This window comes from Cimex lectularius, unplaced genomic scaffold, assembly GCF_000648675.2.
Source record: "Cimex lectularius strain Harlan isolate CLEC.00 unplaced genomic scaffold, Clec_2.1 scaffold11, whole genome shotgun sequence".
Lineage (NCBI taxonomy): Eukaryota > Metazoa > Arthropoda > Insecta > Hemiptera > Cimicidae > Cimex > Cimex lectularius.
Genome location: NW_019392673.1, coordinates 1,986,144 through 2,005,924, shown reverse-complemented (window position 1 = coordinate 2,005,924; position 19,781 = coordinate 1,986,144). Strand labels below are relative to the sequence as shown.

The window sequence follows — 19,781 nt, the reverse complement described above, 5'->3', positions numbered from 1 at the left end:
TAAATTTATGTGCAATATGTATGTGTATAAAATAAAAATTTAAAAAAAGCAAAAACTGTGAAGTATACTGCAATTTCGTGTAAAATAATAGTACTGTCAGAAGTATGTTCTTTCCGTGATTAATATATCTCTGCTGCTTTCATTCAAAGTGCAAAAAAAAAAAAAAAAAAAAAAAAAGGAGTAATTGCACGGGAATCCGGTCTTTAGCCGAAATCTTATCACTTCTGAAAATGATGTGATGACATGAATGAATCGTAACAACTATACCTGTTCTCAAAACATGATTGAAAAAGCTATCGGAAATTTTAAACCAGGATATAAATCTGCAAGTTCATCACCCCACAAACTTAAGGTTTCACAAGTGTTTCAACAGTGGGATAATAGTACAAATTTGATTTTGTTTTTTAACATCCCAGCTCTCACCAGGGTTTAAGTATAAAATATTACAAAACCAATTATTCAAAAGAGTAAGGATGTTCAAATTCATGTTTTATTTAATATTTATGCGTGATAGTTTGAATTTAAAAAATTTGTATATATATGATATATAGGACATGTTAACAATCAGACAAAAGTTTCTTTTTTTAAATTAATATTTATTTGCAATAACAATTGATAATAAAATTTATAATAAACACAGCAAATAAACAAACAACATATAATAGTTAAGTCTCAATAATTTTTTTAAATAACATTTACAGCCTTTTTCACACATACATATCATGTAACAATGGTTCATTCAACGTTTAAAATTATGCAAAACACATTTTATGTACATTTGACTACATCAATCATGATGAATGCTGTCCATTGTCTACTTTTTTATTTATTTTTATTTTGACAGTGTTGTAATGTTAATTTTGTGCGGAGCTTGATCCCACTTTATACTGCTCAAAAATTTGGTTTTGATAAATTGCAGTACATTACCTGTATAATTGAGAACAATTATCGACATTTTATACATCTACGATGTATTTAAGAATGCTTGAAGAAAATAAAAATCTTACGCGTTTAAAATTAATTAACATTCCCTAAGACTTCCTTTTTTATTTGGAATACAATTGACTCATATTATTTCCAAAATTATTTTAAGGAAGACAATTCTGAAAATATCAACTTAGTATTTTGACGTCTCATTGAATGAAGATTTCTTTCATAGTCAATATTATGTAAATTACAAATAATACAATTATAAATTAAGTCTTTGCTACCTCCCTCGGTTATGGAAGAAGTAATCTTTTTGTGGTTCTATACTCGAGACATCTGACAACGGAGCGATGACAATATGAACTTTGAGGCAATCTTTGTTAAGCCCGACTAGGTAAGTGTAAGGTGGTCGCTTATGTCCATCGCTTTTAATAAGCCTTAAGTTTAAGTCATCAAAAGGTATGATATTATCTATGTTCAAGACTCTATCATCCTTGCTGAAATAATGGTTTTTCTCAACTACATTGACAACGTGCTCAGTACCGTCCTGTAGACCCACAATAAGCACTCCAATTTTTACCCTGAGATAATCTTCTGTGACATCTCTACAAGTAATTGAGAGTCTGACTGAACAAAGTATGCTCTCGGGTAACTCGACAGTCCCCTGCCACACGATGAGAAAACACTTTGGAAACCAAACTCCTTTTGGGTATAAATCAATTACCTGAAACAAAGCCAGTTTTAAATCAATAATCTAAATAAAAACATTTTATCAAAAGAACATAAAATTCTAACCCAGTCACATGGTTTGTCACCCATATGTTCAGCTAAGCCTGAATGGGAAGAGAAGACAAGCGTTCTCGTTTGGTAGAATGGCATCGATGAAAAATTATCTACACAGAGCGTAGAGCTGAAAGTGTCTGCGGTGTACAATCTAGGGGTAAACTGCAATTTTCCAGCTTCGCTTCTTGCAACCTCAAGAACTCTTTCACGCTGATCTAAAATTGATCTTAATTGATTAATCATGATTAATTATATTTCTTAATTTTCTTTTTTGTTTAATAATAACTAACCAGAATGAAAAGCCATCCCTATTGCCATTCTTTCAATGAAAAACTCTTTATATTTTGTTGTAAGCGGGCTAAGGAGAAGCTCAGCAAGTTGCCTTGGAGTCATCATTGGAAATCTAATGTGGGACATAATTTCCTGAACTAGATTTTTCATATAAAATTCTAAGTTGTCACCCGTAAGACCCTCTTCGATAAGTGTTTGCCTCTGATGTTCAAGCCATACCACCGCATAACTGAAAAAAAAAATTTACTGAGTATTGCTATATGAGTTTCAAATAAAACTTTAAATTTAATTACTAACTTATACAATGTTATTTCATTTGTAACGACTAAATCATTCCACTGTAGCAACTTGGACAGAATTTCATGAGTGCAATTTGCAAAATCTTTACTCTTTGCAACTAACTCAAAATTCCATTTTAAAAAATTTTGGCAAACCTAGAAAAATAAACTGAAATAACTAATTTTTTCGACATATTTCTTTTAAATTTTATTTTAAGCCAAATAAATAAAATAACAAACCTGAAATATTAATTATATTTAATCACACAAAACATTATTCTGACAATATTCAATAAAAGGTTTCAAAGGGCTTTGACACAGGTAGCGGTTTTGAAGCTTTTAACGCGGTTTTTTCGTAGCTGACTCATGCTGTGGTATCACTAGCAGTACCGTGTTGGTTACTTCAAAGGAGCCGATCTCGTTCCAATCATTTTCCTGTATTGTCAATTATTATACTGCACTATATTCTAATATTGTTTATTAGTACAATGGACGAAAAACAAGTACTTCTGCTGTCCCTACTATATTACCAATGGAAAAAGAATGAAAAACAGTTGAATATAGGTTTCCTGATTGTAGGGAAATAAACAGAAAAAAGAACATTTCAATAATTTGGATTTGGAATTGTGGAATCAACTGGATAAAAAAGGTAGAAAATTTCAAAAGGTATAAGACAGAATCGGATTGACTCTCAATAAAGAGACTCTCAAGGACACAGGAATATCTGCAAGGAATTGAAATGCCAACATTACCGGCGTATATTTGCTGCAATCAGTTTCAGGACGTGGAACTTTTCTTGTTCCACTGCCCTTTGCTTGATCCAGAAAGAGCTAATCTAATTCGACACCTCCGTATACTCAAATAAACCTCCTCTACAAAAACAATGTAACAGTATATAAACAATTCTCTAAAAATTGTAACTTGCAGGAAATGAACAATATATAACTTGTAAAAGTATATATATTACATGTAAAACAATAGTGGTTCATGTTGAAATTAATAAATTAAATGCAAAAGAATGCAAGATAAAAATAAAATCGAAAACAAATAATTTACGTGTAGTTGGACATAAAACAGATACGTGTAGTATGGCTGATGCACAACTAACAACCATTCCAGGAAATATGCTTTCAAAACCGCCAGGCGATTCGCACTGCACCATCTGTCATGTCCCACTCTCAAGAAAGAAATGACCCACCGACTCAGTTTTCCTCTTGGTAAATGCTTTGTTCAAAACCGCTATTGTGTGATAGCCCTAAGCCATACAGCTGAACATTACTAAATATTAAATTTTTAAATGATTATTCTTTAAATTTAAAATGTTAATTATAAACAAACTTTTTATGGATTTCCTCTATTCCAAGTTCTAAATGTATAAATATTGTTATTCATTTGTAAATAATACCAGTCACACACTTCTGATTGTTGGAACATCTAATGAACATTACACGGTATGATAATATTCTGTGAGTAAAAAACTGATATTTCATTATTCACAAGTTAAAACAATTTTTTTAATAAATATTTTCATCATATTATTTAATAATTTTGCTAGCAGTTCCATTTCCTACAGGCCCCTCCTTACATATTGATTGAAAAAATACTTTTACTACAGTTTTTACATTATCCCACATATACAGGGTGAATTGCTACTCGTGCTACAAACTTCTCCAGTAGATTCTTCACCCTAAAATGAACAAAAAAGTTCATATTGTCCATGGTCCGATTCTCAACCATTTCAGAGTAATTTCGCTTTTTATCGATTTTGAAAGATATCACGTCCTGGCGTCGGAAAATCGTGATATCTTTTAATCTAAACATTTCTCTGAAAATCTAATAGCACCGTTGAAATTCCCGTTAATTTTTCAATAAGAAGATGACGGTGGCAAAATGTTTGGGCTAATTTTTTGTGTTTTATTTCAGCCAGAACTACAAAAAGAGTGGAAAATTGTGTAAATCGGAAAGTGTATAAAGTAATCCAGAGTTTCTAATTTTAGTCTCAGAAGGCAGCAAATTTGAGGAAAACTACCTGATTTAATAACGCTTCCAACGCACTCGTCATTTTCTTATTTAGTGGTTGTGAGACCAAGATGTTGATGACAAAAAGAGAAAAAATGGTGGTTCAAGGATTGCTAATGTTTGAGAGTGACTTGCTACTCGTGCTACAAACTTCACCAGTAGATTCTTGACCCTAAAATGAACAAAAAAGTTCATATTGACCATGGTCCGATTCTCAACCATTTCAGAGTAATTTCGCTTTTTATCGATTTTGAAAGATATCACGTCCTGGCGTCGGAAAATCGTGATATCTTTTAATCTAAACATTTCTCTTAAAATCTATAAGCACCGTTGAAATCCCCGTTAATTTTTCAATAAGAAGATGAAGGTGGCAAAACGTTTGGGTCTTTCTTCCTTGACCTTCTAGCTGTTTGTAAACTTCTTAAGCATTACATACTAAATGGGCATTAAATTAAATTAAAAAATTTCAATGGAATTATGATTTTGATTCTCTCTAAAAATTAACGGGGATTTCAACGGTGCTTATAGATTTTAAGAGAAATGTTTAGATTAAAAGATATCACGATTTTCCGACGCCAGGACGTGATATCTTTCAAAATCGATAAAAAGCGAAATTACTCTGAAATGGTTGAGAATCGGACCATGGACAATATGAACTTTTTTGTTCATTTTAGGGTGAAGAATCTACTGGAGAAGTTTGTAGCACGAGTAGCAATTCACCCTGTATAACTTTTCTTTGTAACCATTGCAGTATCAGTCCAAGCCTTTTGGTACAACTTTTGTTTTGACAATGAAAACTTTCATCCTGTTCCAAGCCAGTAATCACCTCTCCAAAAACATGCAAGTTTATCACAGTTCCAAATAGAACTAGGATGCCCAATAGAAGAAACTCATATCTGATAACTTTAAAAATAAAATAAAAATTGAAAACAGGGCTTTTAATTCTCGAAAAGCAGGTTTCGGTTTAGCATATGTCTCAAGGCGTTGGGAGTGCATTAGTAAATTTATTTTGTTCGCCGATAACAAATATTTTGATAAATCAATGAACACTTGAATTTTGAAAGAGCAACTAGCGTGTTTCCAGATGTTCAGGTTCTTGCGAGTTAAGCTTGTCTAACTTTTTTACACACACTTGTAACTTTTCCTATCTAGTTTAGGTGGCCATTCACACCTTTTCTCTGCGACAACCCTACTTCATTTGACAGTTCGCTATATTTTTGTAACATTATCTTAGGCAGCATCTCTTAGAGCAGGCCTTCCCAAACTTTTTAGCCAGCAGACCCTTTTCACAAAACAAAATCCAGAATTGAAAACGTTGGCCAATTTGAAATTGTGGTCCATCAATAGATATAAGACTTCAGAATGTAATTCTTGTGATTGTGAAAGTACTTATACAGACAGTCCCCTAACTTGGACATGTCTGTATGGTGAAGCTGGGAATGATGAAGGCTTCCCATATTGACACGTAGTATTGTGAAAAATCTTGACGTCAATGGCCATGACTTGATGTAACTAATAATTTGAACAGACTCATCCAAAACTTTCTTAAAAGAGGCTGGTACTTGTTTCATAACTAAAGTATGCCTACAGAGAACACAATGACTGCTGCTGCAAAATCAAAACTTTTGTTTTCAGTACTCATCATTATTCATTTTTAATTGTAATTATTCATTCTCCATTTATTTTTTATTTATTATTTTTTCTCAAAGTTTACTGTGGACCACAGTTGGGGAAGCTCTGTGTTAGATCATTCTTGACACTGGTTGTCACAGACACATTCTGCTCATTGAGTGAACTTCCTTTTCGACTTGCATGGTTTTATAAGTTGCATATTATACTATCAAATAATGTAATTCATATGCATTAAATATTTACTGAGTATAATTGTTTTTACTAAAAGATCAAATAATTATCAATAAAAATGTGATTTAAAGACAAAGAGACAAACAAATTAAATAAACAATTAGAATAGTTGAAAACAGTCTTACTTGCGATTCAAACACTTAAATCTGACTATTGGACGGTTCGAAGTGTGTGCCAAGGATCATGTGGCATATTTTGACATGGTTTATTTAAAAATGTTTCTTATGAAAATAAAATGCTTTATGAATTTCAATAACAAATGACCTTTAATTTTAATATTTAAAAAATTACTTACATAAGCTACGATATGGTGTCCGATAGATAAGGTATATTGGAACCAGGTAACAAGTTGATTGTTTGAAGCAGCTAAGGCTATGTGGCTGCACATGTACTCTATACAAAGGTTGGTAAGATCCTGTAATTAATTACATTCAAGTTAATAACAATTCACACAACCAATAATATACTGAGGCTTTAACCTTTACGTTGTATTTGTCAGAAAGGGCCAAAAGAGGTGTGACTATTTTATGGTTGATTTTTATCTGGCCGGTGTAAAAATACCTCAAGAATTGACCAAATATTTCAGCACAAGCTGGAGTTTCTTGTAACACGACTCTGCTCTCGTGCGATTCACTCCACTGTGGGTTCATAAGCATAACCTAAAATGGACAGTAACAACTCACAAACCGCTTTTCGAATTATGACTGTTTTGTTAAATACCTGGAACACATCGCTGGAAGCGCACAGGATAAGCCTGTGAGCCGGATATTCGATCCCGCCGACTATGAGACTTATGTCGTTCATCAATTTGTCAGCATAGAGTGTTGCAATTTTGAGCAAAACATGATGAGAATTGTCTACCTATTAATGTATTTAGTAAATGAGTGAATCGTGAATTGTACAATATCAATAAAATAAATGCTTCCATCTATGTTCGTCTATTTTTACATTCGCACAACTTGAAAATTTTACATAATCTGTCAGCAGTAAGCTTAACAAGTAGCAGAAGTAGCTTAACAAACACAGAGACCAAGGAGATCAAGATGATCAAACGACTGACAAATATCTCGGACATTTACAAACTAGGTTTCACGAAAGTATAACAACTAAAAGACTACTGTTAAATTGTTGGAGAATTCAAAATACGTAAAAGATAAATTTCACTTGTCACTCAAATCGACTTACCTCGACATCTTCGGCTGAAACTGCTGCAGCACGGTCTGACGAGATGCAATTTTCAGCATCGTTAACAAACGTTGACGGTTGGTTTGGGGGTCTCATTGCAGATCTAAACATTCTACAACACACACCAAGGTGCCCTTTTACAGTACAGAATATTCAAAGGACGGTCCTGAATTGAGAATTAGAACGCTATAACTAACTATATGCAATGGAGCTTCAAATGGAAAAAATTAAATTCTTTTAAGCGATTAATAAATGGTCTAACCTTCCAACGGCCCATTCCAACATTATTTTTTAAAAATTTCTTTCCCAGGGGTCAGAATTGCATTCGTAGTCCGAGCGTTTGCGGTTTGATAACCGTCGGATTCATATTCCGTCTTGAAACCGATCTTTAAATTTCATCGCAATCCAAACGCTCGCAGTACTTTGCAAATTAAATACTTCTTTTACTTATTTTTTTATGTCTTATTATTAATTAAAATATTGGAAAGGAATTTTAAAAATCAAGACGTTTAAAAAAAGCACACAACAAAGGTAGGTTTCCATCAGTGTAAGGTTTATGTCGTAGATAAGAACTAGAACACTATTCAATTCCCTAACCAGCTCTTTTGATAATTTTAATTATCATTCAAAATCACAGTAATAAATATTAAATTAATTAACATTAATATTCGAGCGCTTTTAAATATGCTTAAAGAAATAACGTCATAAATATATGATTTGTATGACTGAGGCAAAAGTGATGACTCATAAAGTCATAAACTGTTATTAGTAAATGTAAATATGTTTTTCAAGCTTACGATCAAATACATAAATTCCCGATCGATTAAAAATATTCTCCGGAATTCGATAAGTTGTACAATCTTATTACTTAAAGTTTAAAAAGAACTCATTATATTTAGAGGTCTGATTGACCAAATTACTTCTTTCAATTAATTAATCTTTTTAGGTAAGGTTTTGGTTGAAATTAAAAAGTTAGTGTCATGAGCGCGATTCGAACCCACGATCTTCGGCTCAATACGCCGTTGCTCTAACTACTTGAGCTACTTCGATCGCCCATACTACAAACTTCTCATTTATATTTCCCCTTTATTCTAATTGTAAGCAAACCTTTATAACTATATAATAATTATAACACTAACACTTGCAACACGTCTCAGAACCGTGATAAATCTACCCAGAAAACACACACTTGAGCCCTGAAGATGATCTAAATAAAGGTCGAAACGCTGACACAATAAAAAAATGTTTTTCTAAACCTACATCACACTAATACATTGCCTCCAATCATGATATCTTAGAAATTCAATAAGCAGTTCAGGACGTTTTTGATCAAACTATGATAAATGTGTTATGTTGTGATAAATGGCAACTGGAGATAATCCCTTCAAGATTTTTGCTTCCAGTGCGAAGCGAAAATCTTTACCCATGCGACCCAACAGTCTTACAAATTGAAGGAAACGGTATCCCGTGAAATCCTCCTGACAGCCCTGTGAAGTACCTAGGATTTTACCTGGACAGAAGGCTATATCCTGGAAATACCACATACATTAAAAAATGAACGAAGGATTTGCTCGTCTGGGTGTGCTATATTCCATTATAAACCGCAAATCCAAGATAAGGCCCAAACTCGCTATACTAGTTTATAAATCTATCGTAAGGCCCCTGGCCGGTGGCATAAGTGCGAAATATGGAGAGCAGCGTCTTCATCCAAAATAAAGCGGCTGCAAGCAATAAAAAATAAATTCCCAGTGTTACGTGAGGAACTACCAGATACACAAAAACGACAACTCCCGACTAATAATTCACGAATTATTCAACAAGTTCCATTCCGGACTTAGTAAATTCCAAGGGGCTGTCCACCTTAAAGCCAGGAGGAAAGGACGGCAATACTGAGTGCCAGAGGCTTCTCATGGCATATGTCGTCGGGGTACAGCATTGGACTTAGTACTGTGACCGTGTGAAAAAAATATTGTGATCACATTTATACAATACGCCACAATTACAAACACAAAAAATAATTAGCTGCATCTAGCTTTAGTTTATCTTGCGTTCCTTTAACTTCACAGTAGATTTATCGGACATCCAGATAGGTAATTAGATGAAAATATGAAATTATAAATTTTGTAAAAGCTTTAATTTGTAATACTTATTTTTAGTTAAGTGTAATATTTCACTCCAGTAGTTACTTTCGTTCGTTTAAAATTTGTCGTCAATTTCTTTTAAATTGTTTTAGTTAATTTATCCACGGTATTTGTATAATTAAATTTCTTTAACTGACGTTTTTTACAAATAAATAATTGTAATTTTTATTAACTTACTGTAGTTTAGTTTGTTGTTCAGTTGCATGATGCCGAAACGTACACAAAGTATGATCAGCAAAAACAAAAATATAATTTTTATTCGATAGTTTCATTTATTTTGCATTGAACTTAGTGTGGCTATAATTGTTCCTGGACTTTTTATAATTCCTTTTATTAGTAGTACCACAGTGGATGTGATGATTGCATAAGATATTATATTTTTTGTGTGTTTTTAACGTTTTATTACATAACGAAATACATAACTTCTATCGCATTTTTAAAATTAAAGTTAATTCAAAATTAGCACAGAAATGTTTGTCCTCTCACAGTCCAACTCTATGTCCAAACCAAATAGTTTATTTTATTTTTATTTTTATTTTGTTGAAAATTACGACGCCACTACTTACCAAAGTACTCTAATAGCGTTGTTTAATTATGCTTTTACAAGTCGGCGTTCTCTCGTGAGGCGAGAGAAAAAACTTCTCTTGCTCCAATTAATTCATATTTAAAGGTCGCCGACTAAAAGAAGAGATCCGCCAGATATTCGTTCACGCCTTATCCGTTCGTTTAGACTACAATCTCACTTCAAATGTTAACCGAAAGACAATTTTCATCTGTACCGATCGTCGGCTTTCCTTTCTGAAAAAGATTTTTTTTTAAGTGTGAGAGTGACCTGTAGAATGAAAAATTTAAACTATTGACTTTTCATTTAAACAATACAAAGAATAAAACAGTAAATTGTAAGAGTATTACATAGAGGAACAAACGAAAAGACGAACGTATGGGTACAATTGAAAAATAAATGAGAAATACTATTATTGTCAGTTTAAAAAAACGCGTCGGAAGCAAATCAGGAATTATAGAAACAGGCCAGATAAGAGATTAGTCAGTTTTTTAATGTTTAAATCCTGAATTTCATAATATTTATATTTTTGCTTTGACAATCTTCCTTGAACAAGCACACATTTAATTCAAATAGATTTATACTAAAATTAGGGTAATAATTTTCCTATTCTAGGGTTTAAATTTAATGTGGTATTTAAATGGTTAAACTAGAGAAAATAAGAAAAAAAATCTTTACTAAGGGACAGATAATTGAAGTATATCACTGTTTAGTACACTAACAATAAATCTTCAACAGTACAGCTAGAGATCCTCAGTTAATACTGGTATTAGATCGATAACCGTAAAATAATTAAATTATTCGGCTATTATTAAATTAGTAACGATTTTGCCAATTTAGTTGTTTATAAAAGTTTTTGGCAGTAGACACTGTTCAACCTGGCCGACTTTATTTCGCCGTTCTCAGGTTTTTTTTTTACTGTAACATACTCCGAAGAAAACCGCACTTCTCTTCATTGTTGGTTTAGCCTATTCACCAAACATACTCGGCCTTATTGTTTACCTCAGTAGCAATTCGTTACATGGGGAATATTTCCGTATTTACTGAAATGTCAACGCGTGATTTTCGCGTAATTTCGTTTTAAGAATTTAAACTCAGTAGGAACGGCGTTCAATCGGCCAGAAACATTAATTAAGACTGGGGCGATGGCAGTGCAAGTGAGAGCACTTTCGTTCAGAGATGGTTTAAACAATTTCAAGACGGATACTTTAGCCTTGAAAGAACGCTAGGAAGAATTTCTTATATTCTAGACGATGATGTTCTGAGAGATTTAGTCGAAGAAAATCCCAGAGCAATTATTCAAAATCTTACAGAGAATTTCTCAGTTGGTAAATCGACCGTCGCTGACCACCTGGAAAGGTGAAAAAGCTCGAAAGTTACTCACACATCAAACGACCACCAAAAAAATCATCGTTTTGAAGTTTGCCACCAAACACTTCATTGCCTAAACAGAAACGAACCTTTTCTAAATATAATTGTTACTTGTGATAAAAGTGGATTCTCTACGATAAAAGCAGACATTCTGGACCTGGACAATGGCTCTACATAGGAGAAGTAGCACCACATTTTCCCCCCACCTTATCAAAAAACAATTTCTTGAATCCTGGAGAAACAATCAACGCCCTCAAATTGAAGTAATGCACCAGAAGTTGGCACTATTGAAAACATTTTTGTTCAATCGGAAAAAGCTGATTCTGTTCCACGACAAAACACGGCCCCATCTCATTTGTGACAATAGGAAAACTGTTGGAACTTAATTATAAGGATCTGCCTCATCCTCCCTATTCCCCAGACCTCTCGCCTACCTTTTTTTCAGAAACCGTTTAACAACATAAAAAATGCATTGATCAAAAGTCGTTAGAAAATACGTTTACAGAATTTGTTAATAACAAAGGCTCAAAATTCTATGCATAGGGTAAAGAGAAGTTGCCATCACGTTGAGAGAAGTGTATTGGGAGTTATGGAAGGTATTTTAATTGCTAAAAATTGTTTAAATCATTTATTTAATTGTTTTTATTTTATAACCATAAACCTGAATTATTTCCCGGACAACCCAATAATTAAATAATGAGACCACCTATCCATGGCCGCTTAAAATACAAATTAATTAAAAATTAATAGCTAACTCTATCGGAAGTTCTATGGGCTTAGCTTGTAAGCAATCCTGCCTAAATGTACGGGGGGCTTTTTTGTTTGACTGTTTCCATCGGCGAAATTAAGTACGACAATTTAACTTTTTTTTAAAGATTTAAATTGAAATTTATCGTTCCTTAGACTTTAATTATTTGAAATAAAACAAACATGGTCAGAAAGGTTGTCTTAGAGATACTTTTCTAATTATCGTCTCTCGGAGTCACATAAGAAAAAAATCGCATTTTTACAACCAAAAGAAATAAGGAAAAGCGTCGGACTAAGCTGTTTAGTCTAGGGAGTCCCATCTAATCCGAATGAATGAAAAATATTTCGATTAAGCCCATTCGTTTAAGCCACTTGGAGGGACAGATTATTGTTATCGTTTTCTAAACCTTCAATAAACCGCTCAGATTGTAAATATAATCAGACAAAAAAGAACTTTTTATCTGCCATACAAAAGTTACTTTCAAGATGGTGTACTACTTTTCTCAATAAGAATATTATTCAAATTGAAACTGGCTGAAATTATAGTTTTTAAAAGTTACCCATAATTAATGAGAAAAGAATTTGTACTATTTTTTTTGTTCTGGTGATTAAAAGTTAGTTTGATTTGTCAATAGTTTGAACGACTCTTACCATTTGATCCGTCAGGTTTACTTTGCAATTTAGGATTAAGAACCAGTCAACATTTAAAAAAATCTAATTCTATTTTTAAAGATAAAACTAAACAAATAAATTTAAGGCCGTAATAAAAAGTAATAAAGAACAATATTTTACTGTTAGATCCATACAATTATGTCAAGTCGTACACCTTTTGATCTAACCGGCCTTTTTATAATATTCCAACATTGGACAGCTCATGTCTTTTCTAAATTACGTTATTTAATAATAATTAAGGCTTTACTGTAATAAATATGCTTAGGGAGAAAGAAAAAAAAAAGGAATAAAGAAAAGAAGAAATCTTATCCCCCGACGGTTGCTCACATGTGTCGGCATGCCGACTAGTCTCCAGTCAAAGCTGACGTCAATCTGCCTATAAAAAGTGTGGGAGTTGAATTCTTAGTTTCAGTCCAAGATGGACAACTGGAGCTGGAGCCAGGAATGGCCACTTTGGAGGAACCACGATCCTATAGTCTATCAACCGCCAAACAATCTTAACGAACAATTCGAATCGAGTGAGTGAAAAAAAAAGAATATTCGCGTCATATTGTGTTTAAGGTTGATGTAAAATATGGGACAATCGCTTATGAAGTGTCAATATTTCTAATATTAACTGCAATATTAACTGCATTGTTAGGCACATATTTGTAGATTTACATACGGATGTTTGTTTCAATCAGTTCTTCTCTCTCTCTCTCTCTCTCTCTCTCTCTCTCTCTCTCTCTCTCTCTCTCTCTCTCTCTCGTACGTACGATATGCGAAAAAGATGCTGAGTAAAAGAGAAAACACTCATTTTGTATGTAACAACTGCTTTAGGGAGCGAAATAAAATTTTGCATCCGAAGGAAGCCTATCCCATAAAATCATGTTTAAATTTCATTCTAATCTTCTTTGTCAATGAAATGATGATATTTTATTCAAGATCTAACGCCTAAATCTAGCGAAACGGACTTATGGTTAAGATGCGATGTCAAAATTAGCATGATTCAGAGGTGCCAATAAATTACTACCGTGCTTAGCTGAAAAGAGATATGATAATATTATACCTAATCAAGCTGTCAGGTACAACTTGAATCTACGAGTTTTAAAACAAAATATTAGTTGTATTATAGTACCATTACAATTTCCTTCTTTTTTTTTTTATATGGATGCCGTTTGTTTTAGACCGTAAAGAAGACAAATGCGCCAGGAAGGAAAGGACAGCTTTTACAAAAAGTCAAATCAAACGTCTGGAAGAAGAATTTTCACAGTCGCACTATTTGACTCGCCTCAGGAGATACGAAATTGCAGTTGAACTTAACTTGACAGAGAGGCAGGTACACAAATTTTTCTTCGTAAAAAAACAAACTAAAATCATTCCATTTCTATGCATATGTAAAATGTAAATTTGAATATATGTACTTTTCGTACGTGTTATAATGGAAGAACGAAGACGAGGAAGAATTAACATACAACTCAAATTTAAAAAATAAAAACACACTTGAAGTTAAACGATACGCATCAGTTTCGATAAAAAAAAAGCTCTTTGAAAACAAAAGTATTTTACAATTTGGAAAAATCCGTCTGCCAGAGGTCTGTTAATTCTTTATTTATTGCATTTACGATTTTTTAAACGTTATTATTAATCCAATTTTATATGTTTCAGAAATCGTAAGATGCGGTCTGGTCTCACGATTTCTGAATAATTATCGATTAACGGTCACTAATCACTACACATTTATATGTTTCTTAATAATCGGCTTTTTCCAGTTACATTCTCTGATTAATTCATATCGGTTTTACCACGTCTGCCGGGCAAATTTCGCAAGATTTTTACAGATGTATATCGTTTAATATTCCAAAACTGTTTTTACAGAGTAATCATACAAAGACGGAACTCTGCAAGAATAGGACATTCGGCCATAAAATGAAATACATCTTTTGCACCAGAGTTGCACATAGAGCAAGTTTGGTTGAAGTCGCCCTCCTTCCATGGTCAAGAATCCAAATACAATTGTTCTCATCTCAGTTTAATAAACCAACGAAATTCGGACAATCGAGTGCCTTCTATCGTCGTGTAGGTTGGGCCTAGTATGTTAAGGAGAGATCCAAATCTTTGTACTACGAGTAATGCCTCGATGTTCGCGATTTATTTAAACAGCCTTCGATGAGAGCTGTCCTGGCTAATTTCTTGGAGAAATCTGTCCAGCCGTTTTCCCGCAAAAAGAGAAACCACAGACCAGATCCATAGTCCTGAAGTTTCAATGCTCAATCCATGTACCCATTTTTTCTATAATCTCAGGAATTATAACTTTTGTTAGGCGTAAACTGAAAGAACGGAGGTGTACGTAATCGCATAATCATAAACATATATAAAATGTCACGTAAATATTAATTACTTGAGTAGTTTAAACTTTAATTTGGTCGTTTCTTTATTAGACACAAAAGATGGTGAAATGCCGAAAGGAGTCTGACCAACCAACACAGCAAGGGTAGGCAGACCAAAATGATAGGTAACGACTAAATTACAAATTGAAATGTTAAATAGCTTTAAAAGGTAGTTTTTACTCTCAGTTTTATCATTTCTACTCTGCGAATGTTTGGAATTTATTTCACCGCTCTATTATTTAGAAATTTCGTCGTTTGAGAGCGGTGAGTGTGCGTGAAAGGGCAGCTTTAAAAACGATTTCTCTACGTTATTCGTGAGACGCCATTTATTGGGCACACGTTCTGTTGGGCAACCGTCGGAAACAGTCGTCGCGCTTCGGTTTAGCCGATTTTATTTGGTAAAGTTTTGCTTTTTTTGAAAGAGCATCGAAGATGTCGGACAGGCGGATTGTGAAGGAGGATCTTTCGTACGTGGAGTTCGAGACGAGCGAGAACGTGGAAGTGATCCCGTCTTTCCAGTCGATGGGGCTGAAAGAAGACCTTCTTCGGGGCATCTACGCCTACGGGTTCGAGAAGCCGTCGGCCATCCAGCAGAGGTCGATCCTGCCGATCGTAAAAGGACGAGACGTGATCGCCCAGGCACAATCCGGCACTGGGAAGACGGCCACGTTCGCCATCGCGATACTCCAGAAGTTGGACATCACAGTGAGAGACACTCAAGTCCTCTGCCTCTCGCCCACCAGAGAACTCGCCGTCCAGATCCAGAAAGTCATCCTCGCCCTTGGAGATCTCATGAACGTGCAGTGCCACGCTTGCATCGGCGGGACCAGCCTCGGAGAGGACATCAGGAAGCTCGACTACGGACAGCACGTCGTCTCCGGCACCCCAGGCAGAGTCTTCGATATGATCAAACGTCGGACGCTCAGGACGAGGGGTATTAAAGTCTTAGTTCTGGACGAAGCCGACGAAATGCTTAACAAAGGTTTCAAAGAGCAGATTTACGACGTGTACAGGTTTCTCCCGCCGGCTACCCAGGTCGTCCTCATATCGGCCACGTTGCCTCACGAAATCCTCGAGATGACCAGCAAATTTATGACCGATCCCATCAGGATTCTCGTCAAACGTGATGAATTGACATTGGAAGGCATCAAACAGTTTTTTGTCGCTGTAGAAAGGGAGGAGTGGAAGTTCGACACACTCTGCGATCTGTACGATACTTTGACGATAACACAAGCTGTTATTTTCTGCAATACGAGGAGAAAGGTGGACTGGCTCACCGATAAAATGCGTGAGGCCAATTTCACCGTTTGCTCCATGCACGGTGACATGCCTCAGAAGGAACGAGACGCAATCATGAAGGAATTCAGGTCTGGTAAAAGCAGAGTCCTTATCACAACAGACGTATGGGCCAGGGGTATCGATGTCCAACAAGTTTCGCTTGTTATCAACTATGACCTTCCGAACAACCGAGAACTTTACATCCACAGGATTGGCAGATCTGGCAGGTTCGGGAGAAAAGGAGTTGCGATCATATTTGTCAAGAGTGATGATATAAGGATCCTCAGAGATATTGAGCAGTACTACAGTACACAAATTGATGAAATGCCAATGAATGTTGCAGATCTTATTTAGATCTCACCAAGTTACAACTTTTTCCCTTCTTTCTTTTCCTTTTTTTTCAAAGTCAAAACTATCTCTACGAGGGTAGGCATTCATAACTTTTCCTTCAGGTTCTTGCAGACCTGAAGGTCCATTGTTTTTGGTAAGCACTAAATGTACTAATAAGTTAACTATTAGCCATAACATTAATAATAAATACACATATAAGTTTTTCTGCTCTTTCCTGTAATTAGATTTTGTTATTTACATCTTTTTTATCTTTTTAGATTAAAGTCTGGTTTCAAAACAGAAGAATGAAGTCAAAAAGGATGAATGTCGACCAGACTGATGGTGACAATGAAAGAACTTACAATGACCTCGATTCTACCAATAAAATTCATTATAACAAGATAGATATTGACTTTTTAACAACAGATTCTGTTTATAATTTTGATTTTTAAGTGTTACAACAATGACTTACCTAAAGGCATTAAAAGAAGAAACAACACTTAAATCTTATTGTCATATAAATGTCAAAAATTTCATTTAAATTTTAGTTACTGATAATTAATTACCTTTTCTTAATTGTGTTTTATGTATATATTGGATAAATAATATAATTTTTATATCCATTATTGTTTTGTCTATTTTCCTATTAATTTATTTGTTATTGGTTTGCTACCAGCCATATTATTTGATGCTGGGTTTGTTACCAGAGCCAAGCCTCACATTTTCTTCAATAAGGAAGTTTTCAGTCCTGTTGGCTGCATTTTGAATGTAATCGTTATAATATTCAATTATTAGTGATGAACTGTTGACTAAATAATTCAAATTGGTTAGAAGCTGACCGAGAGTATATTTTATAGTTCAGCATGTATTTATTTTTTAAAAATGGCTTGAGTACTCTAAGCATGTAGACCTGCATCAATATTATGTGCTGAATTTATTTGATGGTTCAAAATAAAGCTAAGTTAACACCAGAAAGAAGAAGGAATACTGATAACCAGAAAACAAGGTTAAAATCTTATAATTAACAAAATTCTGCCCTGCATTTGAACCTGACATATATGTGGTCTTTTTTCAAGAACACTGGCACCCCGAGGGTTTGTATAACCTCGTAGTTGAAATACCCTTAAAAAAAAGTTCCAATGATTCAAAAATGAAAGACGGTGTAGACATTGACCACTGCAAACACAGATCCGTTTTCTAGTCAAACTTCAGGTACAATTATCACAAATCCGTTCCCTACATTTATACAAGTATTAAGTGCTTAAGTAACAATATTACTTTGGAATACTGCTGCCTATTTACCTCTTGTTTCCATGGATTGTTCTCTATTGTTAATTATTAGAAATGATAAATGGGCATTGACTGAGATCAAATGACTTTTAATGTTCGTTGCCTTGGAAATCTACAGAGCTGTAAATAAACTTTTGTTTCACCCTCTGACGCTTTCCAAATTAGAGCAGAAGAAAAGATATGGTAGTCAAAGCAAGATGTCTCCTCTATGAGAAAAAGAAAATGTTACTGCTGTAAACAGATATTGAATTAAGAAGGAAAATAAGCAACAAATTGAAAAATCAAACTAAACTCTAGGAGAGGGCAGAAGAAGCAAAATGGAATGAAAGACAGATTGAATCTTCTTCGAGTTTTTCCAAACTGTCCAGGAGGGAAAAAAGGAAAATTGAGTAGTACTGGATCTGGATCTAGGCTTGAGCAGGGTGTTGATAAAAATTGAAAAAAGCGTGGGACCCAAAATTGGCCCCTGGGACAATCCTGAAACAATGCTAAGGCTGATGGCGAATTGTTACGGGTAACCTGAAAAGGCCTGCTCCATCAATATACATTAAAATTTTGAACATTTTTCTTCTATCAATGTTATTTTGTAATTTTTTTTTTTATATTTGCTTTAATAAAAATAACAATAATGAAAAAACGCTAAAATGACACGTTTTACTACAAAAATGTTATATGCAATATTATCATAATCCATAATAATTTTGAAATTTTACTTTTTTTTTCTTTTTTTTCTTCTTTTTCAATGGCTTTATGTTCTGAGCATATTAGCCAAAGACAATGTTAATTATGCATATTCGTTTGGGGGGGGGAAGGGTAGCGCGAAAAAAAGGCCACAGGCGATGGTGGGAATCGAACCCACGACCGCGGGATCTATGAGCCGAGAGTCTCTCACGCTAACCACTCGGCTACCGCGGCCCCAAAAATTTTACTTGAACATATAAAAACTACAACTTTTTTAACGCGTTATGAGCACTGGCCCTGCATTCAGACCAGACATACAAGCGGGCTTTTCTGTACATTCGCTTACAAACATTGGCACCCTGAAGGTTCGTACAACCTCGTTGAAATCCCCTCAAAAAATAAATAAATAAAATAAACATTCTCTTATGAGCACCTGACAAAGTAAAAGTATTTACTATTTTTCATAGGCTTTCACATGCAACATATGCAGGCTGTCCGTTAAAAATCTTGTCTCAGATATTTCATTCTTCTAGGTTACATTCAAATTGAAAAGAAAAAAAAGGAAAAAATGTATGTATATATTCATCTTGTTAATTACTAATTTTGCACACAATAATACACTTTTATTAATTCGTCAAAATATATTCAATACTCGATTTTTCAATTGTATAAAAATAATACATTAAAAACAACCAAGTCATTTTTGATAGATGTTAAATTTCTAAAACTAAAATTTAATCAAAAATGACTTTTTAAAAAATCATGACCAGTAGTCCATAATGGTAACAGCTTATTATAAATTGTAACATAAGGCCTCAAACTATCTTACAAACCCCAATCAAACCCAAACAACATCGGAAATTTAACATACAAAATTAAACAATATATATATTTGACAACAATACAAATATTTGATATATTTCAATCCCTTTAACACAAAAGATTAAATTTTAACAGTAGATAAATAGAAAACTGTATTTTATTTTTTTTTTTA

General features: G+C 34.0%; 3 protein-coding genes across 6 annotated transcripts; 2 read left to right on the top strand and 1 right to left on the bottom strand.

The window, feature by feature from the left end:
• Nucleotides 1-640: 640 nt before the first annotated feature.
• LOC106668356 (BTB/POZ domain-containing protein 17) lies at nt 641-7,909 on the bottom strand. 3 transcript variants are annotated; one of them, XM_014397026.2, is made up of 9 exons: nt 7,544-7,909; nt 7,347-7,458; nt 6,882-7,022; nt 6,641-6,820; nt 6,457-6,576; nt 2,299-2,435; nt 2,001-2,230; nt 1,723-1,925; nt 641-1,651 (listed from the first exon to the last, which is right to left on the bottom strand). In XM_014397026.2, exons 2-9 carry the CDS (start codon nt 7,455-7,457, stop codon nt 1,208-1,210), a joined length of 1,566 nt encoding a protein of 521 aa, XP_014252512.1. In that variant the 5' UTR covers nt 7,458; nt 7,544-7,909; the 3' UTR covers nt 641-1,207. The 3 variants fall into 3 exon arrangements, with proteins under 3 accessions (XP_014252512.1, XP_014252510.1, XP_014252509.1); XM_014397024.2 differs by having other exon boundaries at nt 7,347-7,512; nt 7,609-7,909; XM_014397023.2 differs by having other exon boundaries at nt 7,609-7,909.
• Nucleotides 7,910-13,167: 5,258 nt separating this feature from the next.
• Nucleotides 13,168-15,333, top strand: LOC106668358 (homeobox protein MOX-1-like). Of its 2 annotated transcripts, none has more exons than XM_014397028.1 (3): nt 13,168-13,357; nt 14,006-14,157; nt 15,260-15,333. In XM_014397028.1, the coding sequence occupies exons 1-3, from the start codon at nt 13,258-13,260 to the stop codon at nt 15,314-15,316; spliced, it is 309 nt and encodes a 102-aa protein (XP_014252514.1). In that variant the 5' UTR covers nt 13,168-13,257; the 3' UTR covers nt 15,317-15,333. The 2 variants fall into 2 exon arrangements, with proteins under 2 accessions (XP_014252514.1, XP_024081139.1); XM_024225371.1 differs by lacking the exon at nt 13,168-13,357 and adding an exon at nt 13,813-13,903.
• Nucleotides 15,334-15,507: 174 nt separating this feature from the next.
• Nucleotides 15,508-17,220, top strand: LOC106668357 (eukaryotic initiation factor 4A-III). The gene is made up of 2 exons (XM_014397027.2): nt 15,508-16,970; nt 17,095-17,220. Exon 1 carries the CDS (start codon nt 15,641-15,643, stop codon nt 16,838-16,840), a length of 1,200 nt encoding a protein of 399 aa, XP_014252513.1. The 5' UTR covers nt 15,508-15,640; the 3' UTR covers nt 16,841-16,970; nt 17,095-17,220.
• Nucleotides 17,221-19,781: the final 2,561 nt, after the last annotated feature.

Bases quoted from the DNA above. Each gene is read 5' to 3' on its own strand.
- LOC106668357 (XM_014397027.2), top strand. From the start codon at position 15,641: ATGTCGGACAGGCGGATTGTGAAGGAGGATCTTTCGTACGTGGAGTTC.
- LOC106668358 (XM_014397028.1), top strand. From the start codon at position 13,258: ATGGACAACTGGAGCTGGAGCCAGGAATGGCCACTTTGGAGGAACCAC. The intron at 13,358-14,005 runs GTGAGTGAAAAA...CGTTTGTTTTAG, and splicing joins TAACGAACAATTCGAATCGA to ACCGTAAAGAAGACAAATGC. The intron at 14,158-15,259 runs GTACACAAATTT...TTTCTTTATTAG, and splicing joins TTAACTTGACAGAGAGGCAG to ACACAAAAGATGGTGAAATG.
- LOC106668356 (XM_014397023.2), bottom strand. From the start codon at position 7,631: ATGTTGGAATGGGCCGTTGGAAG. The intron at 7,023-7,346 runs GTAAGTCGATTT...ATACATTAATAG, and splicing joins TTTCAGCCGAAGATGTCGAG to GTAGACAATTCTCATCATGT. The intron at 1,652-1,722 runs GTTAGAATTTTA...GCTTTGTTTCAG, and splicing joins GTGACAAACCATGTGACTGG to GTAATTGATTTATACCCAAA.